The sequence below is a fragment of the Gallinula chloropus genome, assembly GCF_964237585.1.
Source record: "Gallinula chloropus genome assembly, chromosome: 10".
NCBI lineage: Eukaryota > Metazoa > Chordata > Aves > Gruiformes > Rallidae > Gallinula > Gallinula chloropus.
Window position 1 is genome coordinate 428,851 of NC_140095.1, and position 20,054 is coordinate 448,904.

General features: G+C 55.0%; 3 protein-coding genes across 3 annotated transcripts in view; 1 reads left to right on the top strand and 2 right to left on the bottom strand.

Annotated features, from left to right (window-relative positions):
- LOC311195289 (hydrocephalus-inducing protein-like) overlaps positions 1-3,388 on the bottom strand; it is a gene marked incomplete at both ends in the record, with an annotated part of 41,698 nt that extends 38,310 nt beyond the window's left edge. Inside the window, 3 exons of the mRNA XM_084268671.1 lie at positions 177-354; positions 1,626-1,763; positions 3,374-3,388. Of these exons, the coding sequence (XP_084124797.1) occupies positions 177-354; positions 1,626-1,763; positions 3,374-3,388 (331 nt within the window). The remainder of the gene's footprint in view (positions 1-176; positions 355-1,625; positions 1,764-3,373) is intronic.
- Positions 1-20,054, top strand: part of LOC311195299 (nischarin-like) — a gene marked incomplete at both ends in the record, with an annotated part of 539,550 nt that overhangs the window by 318,220 nt on the left and 201,276 nt on the right.
- Positions 1-20,054, bottom strand: part of LOC311195133 (nischarin-like) — a gene marked incomplete at its 5' end in the record, with an annotated part of 179,710 nt that overhangs the window by 134,266 nt on the left and 25,390 nt on the right. The gene's annotated exons all lie outside the window — the stretch shown is intronic.

Genomic DNA, 20,054 nt, shown 5'->3' on the forward strand with positions numbered 1-20,054 from the left:
GATGGCTCTCTGGAGCAAAGCCCATGTGCTTCTAGAAAGCAACCAGAAGAACAACAGCCCTGAAACCTCCAGGCTTGGTGGAGGTGGGTGTGAGCTGCCCTATGAGCATGATGACACAGGGGGGCAGAAAAAGACCCCCAGGGGACCTCCCCAAGGAGCAGTCAGACAGTGCTCACCTTTGATTCTCCTCGGAAGGTCCAAATAAATCCTGGGAAAATTCCCCTCTCCTTTCAGCCTGATCTCTTCTGGCTCCAGGTGACCCACTTGGATCTGGAAGGTCCTGCAGAAGACTCCAGGCACTCCCGGCAGGTGATAGACAGTGAGCACTTGCTCTCTGCCAGGTCCAATGTAACCCTGGAGGTGTGGAAGAAGAGGAGGGGAATTCAACCAGAGGGCTTGGCGGAGGGGTGGCTCAGACCACCGTTACACTGAGATGAGAAGGCACGTTGCAGGTTCTCACACAACACATCGCCTTCCAGCTTCCCTGCATCCAAAAGCTCAAGTCTCCTACACCGGGCTGTGGTTTGTCCTCCTGCCAACACTGCCCACCCTCTGCCAGACCCAAGCAGCAAAGAAAAGCCCTTCTGCCAGCTGCTGTGGAGGAGGAGTGGCGTGCCCAAACTCTCAGCAGGGCCAGCAGCTCCTGTCATGGCACTGCAGTGGCTCCCAGGCTGGTGTCCAAGAGCCTGACCTCTTACTCATGAGCCCAACCAACAGCTCCTGCCTGGGTGGTTACACCGAGGGTACATGGCACAATCTAGACTCACAGTGACCTGCAAACTTACACCCCTGGAAAAGCAGAGGCAGAGGCTCGGACGAGCTCCAGGGATGAAGGGGTTCCCCACAAATCCCCTCCTCACTGGGCTCCTAGAGAAGGGCTGTCTGATTCTGGAGTTGGGCTCATGCCAAGCAGGTTGAGAGCCAATACAAACAGGTGGCAACACTGCTCAGGGGACAGGGCACAGCCACAGCTCTTCTCAGCTCACTGGGCTGGACCTTCAGCTCCCTGCTCCCCCCCACGCCGCAGGGAGAAGCTGCTGAGCAGGACACATCCTGCCTCTTGGTCCCCGGAGCCCCGGACTCCAGCTCCCAACACGGCATCTGCAAAAGCAACTCCTGCCAAGCTGCTGGCACAGCAGCAACTGCCCAGGGCCAAGCAGAGCCGTGTCCTCTGGAGCAGTGTCACCCCTTGCAGCAGACTGGCACGAGGACATGTGAAAGCCATTTGGCCTCTTCTTCCCATCGCCATTCCTGATAGGAATGCTGCTTCAGCTGAGGGATCCAGGCAGAACCCAGGCACTGGGACAGGGGATGCTACGAGCTGGAGAAGCGAGGGGCCAGCGCGAGTTCCGACACAGGAGCTGCGTGCCCAAGAGAGGGACTATTTACGTCCTTAGTGCTGACAGGAGGCAGGCAGGGACCTGGAGGAAGTCCTGTCCCACCACCCAACCCTGAGGGGAAGGAGACGCTCAGGAGACCTTGCACCATCCCGCTCCAGTGCCGCTACCAGCACAACTTCACCTGGTACAACTAGGACTCTGCTTGCCCAACCTTTTGTTCCTCCCCTATAACCCCCTCCTGGGCAGCCTGATGTGGAGCCAGCGTCAACCCCTCGTGCTACTCACGGTGCTGGGCAGGACCAGGGGCACGCCAGGCTGAGGACTGTCCGCGGTGGCCGTGCTGGGGCTCAGCACCACGTAGGTGAATCCCATCTTCCCGCTGTTCCGCAGGGTGACCTCTGATTTGGTGACTTCAGTAAACAGCTGGAGAGAAGACAGAGGGGCGGGAAACTGAGGACACACATCTGGATGTTGGCAATCTCCTCCTGCTGACACTGGGATGAGAGCCGATGGACACAACGCAGGAGAGAGGCAGAGGAAGAGGAGGGACGGGCACCTGACTCTCCCAGGCCAACCTGAGGAACCCACGCAGGGATTTATGGCAGCGCGCAGAGGTGCAGCAACCACCACAAAAAGCTCAGTAATAAACTGGGGGATGCCCCACTGCTGGAAACATCTGGTCAGGCTGGATGAGGCTCTGAGCAACCTGACCTAGTGGAAGATGTCCCTGCTCAGTGAAGGTGGACAAGATGACCTCTAAGGTCCCTTCCAACCCAAACTGTTCTAGGATTTTAAGATACAAGTCCTCAGCACTTTAAGGCATCATCTGACAGCCAGCTGAAACACAAAGGAGGACCATGGCTCCCACCAGGAAGCTTCTTCTGTTACCAGCCCCCTTGAGCTAGGGGTGCTCAGTGGTCTGGACAGCAACCCTTAACTAGTGCCAAGGACCTTCTTGGCCGAGCCCCTATTCAGTCTCTGATCCATCTCCAGTGAGCTTAGTTCCCTCGCACTTCCCCCGCTTCTCGGATTGATGGAGCCCTGGATGGAGCCCTGGATGGAGCAGAGCCTCTGCAAAGGCTCCAAGGAAATTCAGGACAGATCAAGGTAACCGCCCCATCCAGCATGGCCAGCCCACCGTGGTCTGGTCTATGGAGAGCACTGAAAGAGACCATCTCCTTGGACCCCAGGATCCGGGAGCGGATCTGCAGGTGGATGTCTCATGGCACAACTCCCTGGAGATCACCGCCTGCCCTGGGAGCCAGAGTTCATTGAAGAGGAGGGATTCCCAGCTTCAGGAAGGGCAATGGAGATGACCATTAAAACCAGCTTGGACACAGGACCTGTCACCCCAAAGCTGCACCTCCAAGCCAAACAACCAAAGAAGCCAGTGAGAGTCCTGGACCTCGGTGGGCAGCCACCTGCCAGGGATGGTCTCAAGGATTCCTGCCAAGAGAAGCGCCTGGTACCTGCAGCCCGCAGTCCATCTCCGTGCTGTCCAGGAGGTAGTGGATGAGCGAGGCCTCCCCACGCAGTGCAACCTCATAGGTCGGGCCTCCCTCCACGCGGCACAGCGCCGTGACGCGGGCAATGATGTCTGCATGGCCAGAGAAGGTGACCCTGACCCGCTCGCTCTCGCCCGGCTGCAGCACGCCGTACAGCGGCAGGATGTGGAAAACCTGGAGGAAGGGGAAGAGACACTGAGACATCAGGTGTGGAAATGGGTGCAGGAGAGGAGGGAGCCACAGCTTGGAGCAAAGGACAGACATGGCTGGAGGGCCTCTTCCTCAAACCCAGTCTCATCCTGCAGCCACCCTGCTTAAAAGTGGAAAGACCATGGGGAAAATTTTCTCCCATACTCAGTAATGAATGTGTTAATTAATACTCCACGTTAAGAGTAATTTGGGAGGTCTCTTGGCAGCCAGAAGCTCTCTCTGCTGCAGAACGGGCCTCCCACTGCCTCCAGAGGAACATCAGCGCACGTCCTTAGAGCCACCAGTGTGACCACGGAAGCGAGACAGGTTCCTACTCACCTCGTCCACCTCCATGGTGGGAAGCTCCAGACTGACATCTGACATCAACTGCCTGATGGTCACAGAGCTCTGAGTCTCCACAGTGCTGTCTGGCTTCACAGCACCCTCTGGCTCCGCAGCACCCTCTGGTAGAGGCTGGAAAACAAGTGCCATGGGCTGCAGTAAGCAGCTGGTGGGGCTGAGCCAGACCACTCCGCTCGTGGCTCTACCACCTCATCAAGCCAGGAAGCAGCTGAGATGGGACCTGGGCGCAAGCCAAGCACAGGGATGTCCCTGCCAATGCTTGAGCATGGGTCCAAGCCCACCCACAGATGAGACACGGGCTCCAACTGTACATCCTACACGCCAGTTTGCAGGAGGAAGCGGGGTACACCAGGCGCTCAGGGCTGGCAGAGACCCCAAGGGCTCCATTGTGCAGCCTGGTGCCAGCCTGGGCCTGTTCGCTGCTGCCCGAGGAACGTGCCAGAAGCCTGATGCCTGGGACAGGGCAGCTTCTCTGTGACAAACCAGGAGTCCAGCTGCAAGCCAAACTCCACCAACAGGAAAATAAGGACTTGGGAAGCGCTCGGCGCAACTCTCCTGTTCTGGGTGGTGCTTAGTTTCATCTCCTGCACTCATCAGCTGAAGAGCTCAGCTGGCACACTCTTTTCCACAGGCACCTTCCTGAAGAAGGCAGCCGAGATGGGTTCCTGTCTTCCAGCAGTGAGGAGCTGGTGTTTAACCTCAGAGAAGCCACTGTCCAAAAGGAACCTTGGCCCTGGGCTTCTGACCCCCTGCTTATAGATGAGGGCTTTGTGGTTGCTCTGGAAGTTTAAGAGGTGAAGACATGCTTTGTGCTACGGCCTTGGCCTCAGCAGAATCTACTACAAAAATTTATGGGGCATCTCCCCAGGAGATAAGGTACTGGGGAGGGCAGAGTCTTCTCATCTTTCGATGCTTTTTGTGGTCTCTATGTTTCCAAACCCAGCAAAGCTTCACCTAGCACGTGTTCCCAAAGATGCTGACAGCACTTTCCTAGGCCTGTGGTGTCCCACAGAGGTTACATGTGCGTGCGTTACTCTGAGGGTGGGGAGGCCCTGGCACAGGGTGCCCAAGGGGCTGTGGAAGCCCCATCCCTGGCAGGGTTCAAGGCCAGGTTGGATGGAGCTTTGGGCAGCCTGGGCCAGCAAGGCTGTCCCTGCCCATGACAGAGGGTGGGATTTGATCTTTACAGACCCTTCCAACCCAAAGCCTTCTGGGATTCCAACTTCTCCCTCCCCACAGGCCTGCATCCAGCCGCTGGCCCAGCTGCCAAGCCCACTCTCCGGGCAGCAGAAGGAAGGCTGGCATGAGCACGGGCCCTCTGCAGTAAGCTGGGGGAGGCAACGCTGGTGGGAGGTGTAGAAAATCACCTACCTCTGTTTCCAGGGTGTCATCTGCATCTGGTGGCTGTGGGACAGAATCCCCCACCCCTGCCAGGGCTTCAAGTGGTTCCTCCACACTCCCATTCCCAAGGATGCTCTCTGAAGGTGCTGGGCACTCCAGCTGAGCTCCCTCCTCCTTTGGTGGTTTGGCTTTTGTGAAAGAATTTGGTGTTGGAGGAGTTAACCTGGAAAACAACAAAGCTTTGATGGTGGAGCTGCAGTGGGAAGGAGGGAGGGCAGCAGGAGCAGCTCCTTGGCAGGATCTGGCACCAAGCTGGGAGCTCAGCAGCTCCATAAGTGGGTCAGAGCAGGTCAGTGCTTGGGAACGATGCCGGTATAGCGGCGGTGCCGGCAGCCGGGTGCAAGGAGCAGCAGATGGGGACAGGGGTGAACACCTCACCGGGGTGGGGAGCGTGGCAGCAAAGGGAGACACACACGAACCCTGCAACAAGCCCAGACTGGAGGGCAAAGGGACAGAGCCAGGCAGCCATGGGCTGGTACAGACCCAGCAGCACCCTCCCAAAAGCACCTGCCACCCCAGACCGTGCCTTCCCCACCTGCAGAGCCACGGCGAGAAGTTCTGTGGCTCAGCCAGACACTGATGCAGAACATCTCCCCAAGAGTGACCCACAGCCGCGGGTCGGTACGAGCAAGCAGCGACGCTGGTGGCTTTTTGTACGTGTAACAAGGCAGGATGGAGCCAGAGCTGGAATGGAGCCGGGGCTGGGATGGGTTAGAGCCTCCAGCCTGCTGTGCCTCAACTGGACAGAGCCCAGCACTGCACGGGACACCCAGGTACCTCAGCTGCCTTTGGGCAGCCTGACTTCTTCTGGGTGAGAAGGGAGGTGCCTGTGCCAATGGGACACACGCACCGGGAGTGCCTGGAAACTCTCCAGCCACACACCAGTCTGGCCACCATTCTGTCCATCTCACCGTCACCAGCCCTGACGGTTGATTCCCTCCATGTCACACCCAGTTAGTTTCATCTGATAATTTACAATACCAACAGTGCTTAACGTGGACCAGAAAAATAGATCTGACATGCTGCCCTTCTGCCGGGCTCTTAGTGAGCAATGTGAGGTGTTAATAGCTTGGAGACCGTCTTCATTTCCAGCTCTGCCACAAGGATCACATGGTGTCTCCTGAGGGACCCTGAGAGAGCACATTACCGCTTAATTAACATGCGGAGCAGAAGAGGGAGCTGTCCTAAATGGCCGCAGCGCTAACGAGCCAGCAAAGGGGCAATGCCAAACCCTTTGGAGCAGAGGATCCTGCCAGAAGGACACTCACAACCCTCAAGGCAACAGAGCTGGGTGACTCGGCATCTGCTGGAAGAACCAGCACCTGCGGGCTTGCGTCCAGCAAAGCCAATTGTTCTAGGACTCGGAAGAGCTGCCCCTCAATGGGTAACTTCGCTCCGTTTCCCGGGGCTGTATGGAAAAACCATTGGCTGCTGCAATTAAACTGCCCAGAGTCAACTTCTGACCTATGCAAGAGAGGCCACAGCGGGAAGAACCGCTCGAAAACGCCTTTAGAGATGCGCTACAGCACAACTGAGAGATTGCTCTTGGGCTTGGAAAGCACAGGCCAGTACTGGGTGGCCCTGGTGCCCAGGGACGTTGGGACAAGTCCTCCTACTGACACCTACGGCTGCACCCAAAGCCGCAGCAGAACCCGCCGGAACACACAACACACAACGAGCGCCGGAACACACACAACAGCCGCTGTGTGAATGCCATGGCCAGCAGAACACAGGAGAACTCAGTTCAAGGTGGCACTTGCCTTGAGCCGTGGAAATCCCCACCTCAAGCTGTGGAGAAGCCCCACTCCCTGGGCACCTTCCCTGCCTGAAGCTGGGAGGTGCTTTTTCCACAAGGGAAAGTGAAAGGGATTTGTCGGATGCTACACAAACCATCTCAGGCTTTGCAAAGGACAAACGGGACAGCGGACGAAGAGCTTCAAGGAGAGGTGCACGTACCTCAGGTGGCTTGTGGAGTCGTCCACCAGGAACAGCCAGTGGTACTGGACGGGCAGCGGGCTGCAGTTGGTCATCTGGATGTGGCGCTCGTGTTCGGTGTCATTCAAGACGCAGCCAAAGTCCAAGGTTGTGGTCTGGATATGGAGATTTGGGAAGAAGACTTCTCCCCGAATGGTGACTTGCTCCTCGTGAGGGTGCTCAGGAAACTGTATCTTCAGAGTTTTCCCTGCTTCCCAACTATTCCAACCCTCTTCAAAAGCAGGGTTAAACCCGATGGAGAGATTAAGTTCCTTCCCGGTCCCCAGCTTTATGGGCTGCAAGAAGATGACGAGTATTAACCACTGGTGTGATGAAGTTCCGAGGTCTGGTGGCACAAAACGCCTCAGTGTTCAAAGTGCAACCCCAACGTGGGCTTCTTGCTTCAGCCTTCGTTTTCTTTATAACATGCCCCTGACCATGCAGCACAACTTTCTTCTCTGAGACTCTCAGGCTCACCCCCTTGTGCTCTGCACCCATAATGCAAGAGGGAAATAAATCCTGGCGTGCCCTGACTCTAGAGGAACCCCTTTGTCTTCACACTCAACATGAGCCCTAGGGCACTGTGCCCTCAGCCTGGAGAGGGCTCATCACCTGCATGGCAACGGTGGCCGTGCTTCCAACATGTCTCTAGCAGAGCCCATGTCTCACACCTCCCACCGCCAGCAGCGCAGGTGACAAGCGCCTCGGCCTTCCCAAGGGCAGAGCTGCCCTCAAAGAGAGCAAGCAGCTCTTCAGGTCACCCAAGGAGGGCTTCCAAGAGACACCTTCACCTCACGGTTGGCCCACACCTAGGTTCCTGCTCCGAGTTGTCTTAGAGCCAGGAGGTATTTCCCCAACTGAGGTGGTCTTTTCTCTCCTTTTCAAACCTGATGCTGTTCATGCCAACTGACTGCCAATTCAAAGGAATAACCACCTCTCCTGGAGGGCTTCCCAACGGAAACGCACCCCCATCCCCCTCCCTCTTCAAACCCCACCAGCGGGAAGGTCTGGGGCTGCTCACCTGGTCTGGCAGGGGCTGCTGGGACGCACTGCAGACCCAGAAGGGTTGCTCTACCATCAGGACGATGCTGAGCGGCAGGGAGGAGGTGTTTTTTAAAGAGAGAGGCTTGTACTGAAGGCTCAGGACATCGCTGGGTTGCTAAAGACAAGGGGAAAAAACAGGGAGGGGGGTGAGTCACCGCCCTTCGGTGAAGTTAAGCAGTCCCACCTCTAAAAACACGGTCGCTTTGCTCACAGACCACCTCACGGGGGGTTTGGGGGGTGAGGAGGGCGTTTGGCATCCATCGGCCACAGCGACCTGCTCTCCCGCCCCAGTCCCAACACAGGAGCATGGCTGTGAGAGGCCCATGCTGTTCTTGTGGGTCCCACACACCTGGCCATGGGCTCAGCAGCTCGATTCTGCCTCCAGCTCAAGAAAGGCAAAATAGAGCTGGAGAGATGGTCCCCAACCCCACAGGGGAGAAATAATCATCTCAGTGTTGATGGCAATAGCTTGGTCCTGCTCAAACCAATGGCAAAGCCCTGAGGACTTGGAGAAGATGTTTAACTTCCTTCCCTGAAGGCCATCACACCCCTCCGTGGGCTTTCAGTCCTCAGCCATACTACTAAACACCAGGACCCAACCCAGAGACCTACCTTCTCCACCCGGAAAGACATTGCTCTGGGCGACACTTGCAGGGTGGGAGCAATGAACTCGCACGTGACAGCCACTTGCATTATCTTTCTCTTCCTAAACTGGTTCCCCACGATGGCATGACACACCAGCCGCTCCTTCACTACCTGTGGGCAAGAGTCACACGTCACCCACCAAGTGCCAGCAGCGAGCCCAGAAAACACCATGGAATTTGCAAGCCATGGACACAGAAGGAATTTGATAGCCTGGATAAACCCATGCCATGGGATCTTGGCCATCAACCCTCCACAACTATTACACTGCCATAAAGCTACAGTCACTGGTCTCCTTGCTAGTCCTCTCTTCATGCTCCATCCTACTTATTCTGCTCTCCCAAAATCCTTAGTGCTACACCCCAACGTCCACAAAAGGCGCCCACAAAGTCAGGTGGAACTGGAATAATCCCCCCCCTCCCGCAAACGGTTATCGCCACGATGTGCCCTGCTGCTCAGCATGATCATCATGCTGAAAAACATCATCTAGGTCCAACCCCCTGCCATGGGCAGGGACACCCTCCCTAGACCAGGCAGGCCAAAGCCCCATCCAACCTGGCCTTGAACCCTGCCAGGGATCCAGGGGCTTACACAGCCTTGCTGGGTAACCCATTCCCTTGATTTCTCATGGTTCTACTTCCCCAGGTTCCTCCCCCTCCACTCTTCACAAGAATCACAAGAATCTCAAGGTTGGAAGAGACCTTTGAAGATCATCGAGTCCAACCATTCCCATCCTATGCTAAACCATATCCCTAAGTACCTCATCTACCCTTTTTTTGAACACATCCAGGGATGGTGACTCAACCACCTCCCTGGGCAGCCTGTTGCAGGCCCTGACAACTCTTTCAGTAAAAAATTTTTTTCTAATATCCAATCTAAACCTGCCCTGGCACAGCTTCATGTCATTTCCCCTTGTTCTATCTTCTGTCACCTGGCTGAAGAGACCATCGCACACCTCTCTACAACCTCCCTTCAGGTAGTTGTAGGTGGTGATAAGGTCTCCCCTCAGCCTCCTCTTCTTCAGGCTAAACATCCCCAGCTCCCTCAGCCGTTCCTCGTATGATTTGCCCTCCAGCCCCTTCACCAGCCTGGTTGCCCTTCTCTGCACTCTTCCCCCTCTGGTACAGCTCCACAAGCCAACTCCTCCAGGGAGCCTACAGCCTTCACAACTCTTGGGTTGTACGTGCACCGCAGGGAGTTGGGCTTCTGACCAACCTCAAGAGTACCAACTTCTCAAGACCCAAAGCTACATCTGCTCCCCATGCTCTTGCCTCACAGGTGCCCTTCACAGGGCTTCCCAGTGCCCTTCTCAAGATTTCCAGGCAAGACACCCTCTCCAATGCCCTAAGCATTTTAGTTTCTTTCTTGGACCTTTTTCTCCACCTCAGCAAAACCTCGGGACTCACAACTGCACGGGGACAGTCCCACTGCAACCAACTGAGCCGGGAATCACATCTTGGAGCCTCCGCCGAGGCAACCCTTTCAAAACACCTTTCAAAACACAGCAGGAGCTTCATGCAGATTTATTCCACCTTCGCCTAAACATCTGTGCCCAGTGGGCCTGGAGCGAGGGAATGCGCCCCAGGCTTAGCTGGCAGCTCCTCTGCAGAGCTTCCCCTGGAAAGAAGGGGCCAGGAAGAAGATGACACAGCGATTCCGCTGAGCTACCCCCGCTCTGAGCTGCCATCCAAGGGTGCTGCCGGACCTGACCGCCCTTGGGACACGGGGCCGGCCAAGAGCCTGGGGTGAGCTGTTCTGGGAATACTGATACAAGTGGAACTGTCACTTCTAATGATCCCTGGGAGCAGCTTCCCCCATGGAGAACATCACTCCCACCATTCTGGCTGCTGTGCTGGGCTCGTTTTTCTCCTCCAGGACTGGGCTCTAAGCAAGCCCTCTGGCCATGTTTGTCTGCAGAGGGAAAAAAAACGCTGCTCCCAGACGCTCCCCTCCCTTCCCAGGGCCTTTGTTTTACTCCCTACTTCCCCCAGAGAAATTACCTCGCGGTTTCTCAATCCACTCCCTGCCTCTGCTCCTAGGCTAAGCCTAACTTATTTTCTCTGCCCTTCCTTCCCTGTAACCCACTGTTTGCCCCTGTTCCTTCAGCCCCTATTTTGGTATGGGCAAGTTGGCTTGATGGTAGCTATAGAAACACCCCAAAAAAAACCCTTGGGAACTGATGGTGGCCAGCAAGGAGCGCAACTGGTGCTGACATGGTCACTCGGGGCGTTGAGATATTTTCTTGAAAGCACTTGTTCATCTTCCCAGGGAGAAGTCAAGGGGATGCAGGAGAAGCCCCAGTGGAGGTGATGCGATGGGGAAAGCTCAGCACCCGGGGGGGAACCTCACCTGAGGAGTGCTGGAGGAGCCTTCCAGAGTCATCTCCACAGTCTGGCCTGGCATCAGCTCCACTGTCAGGGGTTGAATCTTAAACACGGGACTGGCAGGTCTGGAGGTCTTGGAGGAACCTTTGCCCTTGGTTTGGATGGCAGGGAGACAATCACGACGGGGAGATGGGGGGGAACCTTCCATTCTCCAATAGAGCCGATGGATGCGTCGTCCCGCGTTCGTTATCTTGAAGCGGTAACAACAGGGACGTAGGCTAGAAGAGAAGCAGAGATGGAAAATGGCTCAGGAACTGCCTCTTCCCAGCACCCACCTGGCTTCAGTGCCCCGCTGGCCTTATCTGACCACTCACCCAGCAACAAATCCACCTCCAAAACCACTGACCCAGCTCAAAGTTACACCAAGAGCCAGACCCTGGTTGCCCCTAAGTTTATCAGCATCCAGCAGCCGGTCTGTTTGCGCAGACCAACCCACCCAACCTCAGGAGACTTCTCCTCCATTCAGGGCCAGTCCTGCAGCCACCATGGCTGCTCCGTGCTGTGGCAGCTGGCGGAAGAGACAGAAAGGAAAACAGGCAGGAGAAGGGAGGAAAGAGTATCTACATCTGATAGAGAGCCGCCTGGCAGGGGAGAGGAGAGAGACAGCAAGCTCAGAGATGATACAGGGCAAAGACAAATTCTGCTGCTCCTCCCGGACTCCCTGGGGCAGAAGGGAAACCAAACAGCGCTGGTAACTTAGTCAAGGAGTTGCTAACAAGCTACTGCCAAGTTTCTCTGCCGCTGCCAGACGATACTCCACAGCCAGTGAAGAAGCCAGCAAGGCTACTGCAAAAAGTACTGTGTACTGTGTTTCTACTTGTAACGTCACGTTTCCCAGCTGGAGACTTCCAGAACCTGCTGTTTTCTTCCAAATCTTTACTCCATCAAGCCAGAAAATACATGGATTCTGACCCAGGGCAAGTCGGGAACCATTTCCCAACTGGTGTCTGGCTCAGTGGCTTTCTGAGGGAATCTAACAACTTGAAAACCGCCCAGAAAACATTTCTAAAGGAGTTCCTGGGGCTTCAGTGGCAGCGAGCCAGGACTTGGAGTGCTGGAGGAGAACCGGCCCCAAGGATTTCAGCAGAACTCCTCCTTGCTGGGCCCACAGTAGAGCCCGGAGCAGACAGATAACTTACCTGAAGTGGGGGCCCAAGTTGAGCTCTGGAGCAAGTTTGTCCATGACGATGGTGGTGCCAATGCCGAAAGCCCGGATCAGGACATTGTAGCTGTGGCTGTTCTCTATGGACACGATCACCTTGTCCTTGAATTGTTCAATGTCATCCAAGTTTGCTATAACAGTCACAGCCACCTTGGTCTCGGGGGGGATCACTCCTTTACTGGGCTCAATCCTGCAGCGCGAGCGTTTGCCAGCCTGTAAGACACGGCAGACGCTAAGTGAGCACGGACACCACGGACCCTGCTCTCTTCTGGGGTGCAGGAGAAAGGACTAAAGACATGAGGGTAAATACATAAAGGCTTCGTTTCCCTAAATCCAAGCGTCTGGAAACAGCAACTATGCTGGAGCTTGTATTGCACCCTCCTTTAACAGACCCACTTCTTTAACCCTGTTTTGCCCAGCCCAAGGGATGCTCATCCTCGGGAAAAGCTTTATTCCCCTCCAGCCTCCCCTAGGGAGAGCACACCAAGGCAAGCTGCATCTCTCCTGGCTTCCCCACAGACGGGTTTGCACAAAGGCTCAAGGCCAGGACTGCTCAAACCCCACTGCAGCAGCCACGCAGCCGGGGGATACGGCTGAGAGCCTGAAGGATAAACTCTGCCAAACGGGTTGAGCAAAATCCTGATGCCCAAAGTCTTCTTTCCCCAAGAGTTGGGCAGTGCTTCCCAACAGCCCCCCAGGACTGAAGCACTCCGTTCCCACTGATCATCAGCCGCAGTGAGGTGTCCTGGCGCTCTCTGCTTCGGGAAATCCAGCTCTGAATGTTTACAGAGGGGCAGTGAAGAAACAAGCAGGAAGAAACCTGCCAGCTGTGCCCTGTGGGCACGGCCCCAGCTTCCTCTCTCTTCCTCTCGTTTTTTCCAGATTGCCCTTTACAGATGGGGCGAACAGGGCACTGGACCCCCCAGTCCTTCTAAAGCCACATTCACAGGGAGCAAGCTGGCAGCAGAGCAATGGTCTCCATCACCAGGAGGAGCTTGAAACAGACGCAGAGAGAGCAGGGAGATGATCGGGAAACCCGTGCTCCTTTCAGGAGAAAAAAGGCTACGGGCTTCTCTTCATCTCAGAGCTCCAAATACACAGCTCAGAGCAAAACACCTCCCACAATGTAAAGCCAGAACTTGTGAAAAGGACCTGGCATCAATTTCTGCTCAACCATCCAGGAAAACTCCCTGCCTTAGTGAGGGGTACCCCAGTGCTGGGCTTCTCGTGCTGCGCTGCGGTGGAATACCTTGCTGCTCTCTCAGATAGCAACATGGAAACATCACGTACAAAAATCAAGTCCCAGGCTGCTATGGAGCCATCATTTCTGTTGGGAAATATCCCCACAGATACTTACCACCTCTGCCCGGAAGGATGCAGGGATAACACTCTGGTTGCAGAGGTAGAGAGTGCGGGAAGCGTCTGCCAGAACTTGGATATCGCCAAAATCGATCTTGCTGGGATACACATGGACAACTGGTCCCTCTCCAACGGCCTTCAAGCTGATGTCCTGTCCAGGTAGAGAAGATTAAAAAAACAAAGGCAAGGGAAAGTTTAAAGAAGAGATGGCTCTCAGGGCACCCCTAGACTGGAGGGTGATTACGGCTGTCGGTCATTTGAGGTGTTGCAACACTGATGCAGAAGGCCTGGAGCAAGTGTGGGATCTACAGTGATCCCATCAGGAAGCCACAGGCCCCTGTTACTGGGGGATAAAGAAAACCAGCTCCCCACACTTGTATTTTCCCCCTTGCTCAGCTCTCCTTCCTCTACCCCATGCCTGCTCCTGCCCCTTTTCTTGCTCCCGCTCCTTTTCCCGCTGGATCTTGCCCCAAACTGTCCTCTAGGACTTCCAGACAGCCACACTTGGCCGGTAACTTCTTCCGCATCCCCCACAAAGCTGCCCCCTGAAAACCAGCGCGAGCCCCCAGCAAAGCAGGCTCTTGGCAGCAGAGATCACGTCCATTGGCTGCCTCTCGGTGCTGCTTCTGGGCACTGCCAGTACTACAGGAACAAGAGATTCATTATTCATTCTGTCCCTCAAGCAGGATTGCTTTTCTCTCCAGAGCCTGAGACCCTCCAAGTTTTCTTCTTGTAAAGGCCATGGTAGGAGGAGGAAGACGGGTTCCTGTGCTGAGCCACCTTCTCACAGCGCTAAAAACCAGGGAACTTCATCTGCTCTGGTTGGACTTCACCAGTTCCGAATCATAGAACGGTCTGGCTTGGAAGGGACCTCAAGGACCAGAGAGCTCCAACACCCTGCCACAGGCAGGGCCAACAACCTCCATGCCTGGAGCTACACAAGGTTGCCCAGGGCCCCATCCAACACTCCCTTGAACACTCCCAAGGATGGGGCACCCACCCCTTCTCTGGGCAGCTCCTTCCAGCCCCTCACCACTCTCTCTGGAAAGAACTTCCCCCGATATCTCATCTAACCCTTCCCTCCTTCAGTTTCAATCCATCCCCCTTGTCCTGCCAGTGTCTGCCCTTTGGAACCTCCTGTTCCTCTCCTCCCTTCAGGGACAGGAAGGCTGCAATGAGGTCCCCTCAAAGCCTTCTCTTCTCCAGGCTGAACAAGCCCAGCTCCTAAGAACACTTCAACCTTTCAACAGAACCCGAACACACAGAACTCCCAGCACTGACAATCGCTGTGCAATTCACCGGAGGACACGGAGTGGGATTTAACCTCAGGACAAACCAGCCTCTGTGATGGAAAACCTTTAACGATGGCCCACTCGAGGAAAAGGCACTGACAGCTGTCAGAATCACTAGTCCAGTTCAGGCAGAAGGAGCAGCGTCTGTAAACACTCATCTCTTGACAGCGCACTGTGCAAGAGCCAAAAAAACCCCAACAAGCCACGTACCAAGGCTGGTACCTCAAAAATAGGAAGCTGAAGCTGTGTGATGATAGATGTTTTATCGCTCCGGGAGGAGGGAGGTAGGGAGAGCTGAGGTCTTGCTGATGCTTGCCCAGAGCTGCCAGGAAGAAGGAGCTGGAGGGAAGAGCTGTGTCTCACCAGCTGCCTTGGCTTCCCCGTGGCAGTGGGGTGGAAGCAGCAAAGGCAGGGCAGAGCCCTCTGGAGGTGGACACAATAACATCTGGAAGATGCTCAGGCTAGCTGGTTTTAACAAGGGAACGTGCACTAACACAATGAATCCTCACCAAGGAGAAGGCTTATTAAAAAGCCAACGAAACTCTTCATCTGCTGTCTTCTTAAAGGGGGAAAGAAAAACCCTGTTCAACAGCGTGACGGGCAATGTGACACCCGTGAAAGGCGACGGGAGTTTTGCTCTGGGTAATACTGCTGCACGTACACCCCCCAGAGTACCACTCTGGCTTTGCTTCTGGGTACCATAACGTCACGGTAGATCCTTTAGGAAAGAAGAACATCTGTCCCTGACAGACGGCCGCGGTCCGAGTGACCACCAGTAACCCCAGGTCTGGGTTTTACCAGCTCCTTCCCACAGAGGATGACAGAATACGCCACAGCAAAGCTGGCACGCAGCCACTGCGAGCCCAACACCAAGCGACAGACACCCAGAGGGACTCAACGCAATGCAAGGTGCGGCCGCAGACTCGGTATCCGCGCTGACGGGGTGACTTCAGAGCCAGCTCGCGCTCTGCTCCATCGTGACGCACTGCAGCCACTCCCCCGGGGTCAGGCTGACGTCACAGGATCCCTACAGGGAGGATTTGCCACCAGTGCAGCATGTGCAAGTTGATGCTCTGCTAGCCCAGAAAACTTCAGATGAATCCACTACTGTGCTTAGGCTATAGGAAACGGGGAGAATGCCGCCCCACGGCTAGAAACTCCCATCCCTGCGCTCAGTACACCCAGGGAAGCCTCTACCGGCGCTCGCGGCGAGGGAGCGTAAATGCTGCATGTTAAAGACCGACTTCACGGGCTTGTGGAGCCACTCAATCCCCTTGCCAGGGAGAGCTGGGATCCTCCAGCTGAAGCACAAGGAAAATGAAGATGACATTCACTTCCAAAGGCAAATACTTTAGGCAAGGTAAAGCTTTGAACCCAGAAGCCGTTAGCTCAAGGAGAAAAGCTTTGCAAGGAACCTGCAGTTAAACAGCAGGCTGGTTCTAGAGGGCAGAAATCCCCCTTTTCCAGGGAAACACCCCGTCTACACCCAAGCAACTGGTTTGTCCCACTTCAGGCTTGCCTGTCTCTCCTACCAGCACAGCCACAAAGGCCAGGCTTGAGGTGTTCCCTGGCATCCAGGGATTGAGCAGCATTGTTTCCATCTGTTTTAATGACAGTTTCAATCCCCAGCCTGCTTTCAAAAGGCCAGCCTCCCTTTCGGGTACAGAAAGCTTAAGGTTCCTGTAGCATCCTACTTCATGCTCAGAGAGATGGCAAGACATCCTGAAACAGCCGCTTCCAAAGTTAATATCATTCTAAACTTAAATTTAATTAACTACATTTGTTCTAGATTTCAGCTAGATGAAGCCAGGACACTACACAAGGCATTCTCCTGCCTACATCTTGCTGTCACTGCTGCTGCTGTGCATGCCTGAACGCTAACAGCATCTTTCAGGAGGCTCCAGAAACATCGTCAGGAATGCTTCACCATTTCCAAGCCTGTGCTGGAAAAAGGAAGAGTCCCTGCCTTGCAGATGCCAGGGATGTGGAGATGCACAGGGCTTTATGCAGAGATATGACGGATACTTCTCGACGTGATGGGCCAAGCTCTCAGCGTGGTTTCTCACACAGGCTGTCCCAGTGCCCTCCTGAACAAAAGTTCCTGCTCTGAAGCAGCAGCTCCTGCTCACCTAATCACGCAGCAGAGTCTGAGCTCCAGGGACCATGCTGGGTTGCAGACTGCGCTCGTTATCCTGTCTCCCCTATCTATAATGATGTGCCACATCGGACTCTCAGACTGTCACCTGCCCAAGAAGTCCCACCAGCCTTCCTCTCCTCTAGACCTTGGCTGTTGCTTGTACCACGAACCCCTTTCCTTGTCCACCCTGGCTGCGTACTGCAGCCCCGGGAAGGATCCCTGGAATTAGGAACCTCGAGGACTCACCAATGGGGATTTCTTGTTCCCAAGCACAGCGAGCACAGCAGAAGCAGACTGATGTCCCAACTTCTGGGCTTCCAGCACCAACGGGACCCTGACAGTGCTGTAAGGCTTGATGATCCCAGAGAACACGGGGCTGCAGTACAGCACAGCATCACCCTGCTTGTGCTTCTGTAAGAGACAAAATCAAACCCAACTTCAGAGCGACCTCCGACGAAACCTGCACTCCTTAACATCTACCATTGGAACCCAGCTAGGAGACCGGGATGGGCTTTGAATCCCAAGGGGGTCCAAAAGCTGCTGCACCCACAGGCATACACACCCATGCCAGCAGCCTCCTCACAGCAGCTTTTCACCACCCTGCATAAAATCAACCTAAAGGCTAGAATACAAACCTCTTCCCAAAGTCTATATGCGGGGGGGGGGGGGGGGGGGTGTGGCGCGGTTCTTCTACACCCAAAGGTTTGCTGAAAACAAGAACCCATCTGAATATAAACCAGCAAGGTCTTACCCCACCCCTTTGTTATTATTTTTCATCCCCTTAATAAACCCCTGGATAACTCTTGAGGGCAGATGCGATGCCAAACCTGAGGAAGGAGCCTGTAGCAGGCTGGAACGCGGCTCTTGTTCACCAGGGTCAGCGGCCGCTCGTACTGGAAGTTTAGGAAGCACCGGCCAAATGTCACAGTGGGGTCCCACACTTCCAGCTCAGGAGCGATGCATCTAGGCAAAGAGATGTCCCAAAGGGAATTAGAGATACTGAGAGAACGTAGAATTTGTTTCCTCCTTGAATAGGGAACAGAGGAGCGGAACACATTTGTCACTGTCAGACAGACATGTATTACCCCGACAGCAATAAATCGCCTTCAGCTTCCTGTATTCCCTTTGATTCCGACAGCAAGCCCTGAGCTCTGGAGGAACCTTCCCACCAAGGATTGGTGCAGTATGGCCCAGTATCTCAGCAGAAACTACTCCCTCCTCTCCAGAAAAGGGGCCTGAAGAGCCTCAACTGCTTGCTGTGGCGATGGAAGGTCCGAGCCAGCCCCTGCCTTACGCAGTGGGTGGTTGTTAAAAATAAAATCACAGCCCAGACACTGACCAGACGGTGGAAAAGCACCAGTGAGCTGCATCCTACTGGTAATGACACCGACACCCACAGCACAGCGGGATCCAGCCTGGCTGCAGCAGGGATGACTTCCAGCTTAAGTGTGAGAACATTCATGCTCAAAAGGACCAGAGGGAAGCAGCAAAACCTGAGCTCTCCTCAGCATCAAGGACTCTGTTTCTCCTTCGGAAGATCTTGCTGTTATTTTTCCTGCACCAGTCCTGCCCTAAGCCCCTTCCCCATTAGCACGTGCCTTTGTTAAGCCAGACAGACACCAGGCTGCTCCCCACATCCTAAAGGAAAACTGTGCTTTGGTGGCAACCCAGACACAGTTCCCCCACTGACTGCTTGCAGGAAGGAGGAGAGAGACAGCCCTTTGGAAGTCTGTTACACCTCACCCACCAAAGAAATAGGTCTATAATTAATCTAATTAATATAATTAGGAAAAGGCTGGGGGCTGTGCCTGTCTGGTGAGCACAGATGCTCCTCAACACTGGCTGCTTTCAAAGCCCTGCTTAACGAGCTCATTAAGTAATACTTCTCGTTTGGAGCTGGCCTTTGTGTGAGGGGAGGAGAGATGATGCACCAGGAGAGAGGACATGCCGCGAAGGAAAGCGCCGATACCTGGCTGTGAGGAGCAGCCCCAGCACCTCCTTGCCGACACCGTCCACATCCACCACCAGCGCCAGCTTGTACTTCTTCACGGTGTTGGAGCACAGGGTGACCTGGTGACAGAGAAGACCGTCAAAGACCTTCACCACCCCCAAAAACTATCGTTCCGTGTGTGGCATCCCCTGATTCTCCTTCCATGGTAAGGAGAAGGATTTTCCCCTCATCCTTCTGCTGCTCCATGTGTAGAGCAGAGTCTGAGAGCAATAAAGGTCTCCTGACAGCATCTGCTTGGTTCAACACCCTGTGTGGTTAACAGGGTGTGTGTAAGCTGAATTAAAGCCTAATCAGACAACTGCTCTGCTCACCACTGTATTAAAATTAATCTCGGTTCTAATCTCAGCTACAACAGCGTAAATCCCGGGGCAATGCGCTGCCTCAAACCCAGCGAGTTCAGCTTTACAGCCAGGGCCAAATGCCAAGGGCCCCAGAAGTTGGGTGCAGGTCACACCTGGCAGAGCTGCTTCAGCCCCCCCTAGGGATGGCTGCAGTGAATGCAGCTCCTCTGCTCACTGGGAGAGGGAAAACAAGTCCGGGAAGAAAAGCAAACTGCTTTACACAAGGGCATCTCTCTAATGGCCACCCGCTGGCCTCATCCTTCCTCTGCCCACGGTTAAGCCAAAGCCACAGCTCCACGCAGCGCTCAAGCACACACGTGGCTTCCGCACCTGACCATAGGGCACAGGATGCTCAGCGGATGGTTCTGGAAACAAACTGATGCCCCTTCACAAACATCCCGGAGCAACCCAGACAACAGAAGTGCATCTATCTGCCTCCCATCACTAAAGCCCCCCCGGACCCTCCCCACCAGTGAAGCTTCAGCTCCATCTGCTGAAGCACGGCCAGACGGATTCTCCCCACACCTTGATATTCCTGGATCCCAGGGCGCGGATGGTCCCGCTGCGAGGCTCGATGGTAAATTCAGCCGGCCTGATGGAACCTTCAACTCCCCATCTCCAGGGCTCAGGATCGTTGTTCAACAGCCAAGCAGCACTGGTAACGCTGGGCCCTCCCGAGCCGTCCCCGGGGATGCGAAGGTGGAAAGTCATGGGCACCAAGGAGGTGTTTTTGAGGCGACAGGACAAGGTGTGAGGGAAGCCTGGGGAAGAGACACACAGAGGGATTTATGCCCCCGTTATCCCACCATTCCTGGGCTGAACAGCCTCTCACGGTAAAACTGCGCCTGGACTTTGGCTCTCTTCAATCTCAACTGCAGCTAATTGAGAAGCCCAGCAAGGAATTAATTGC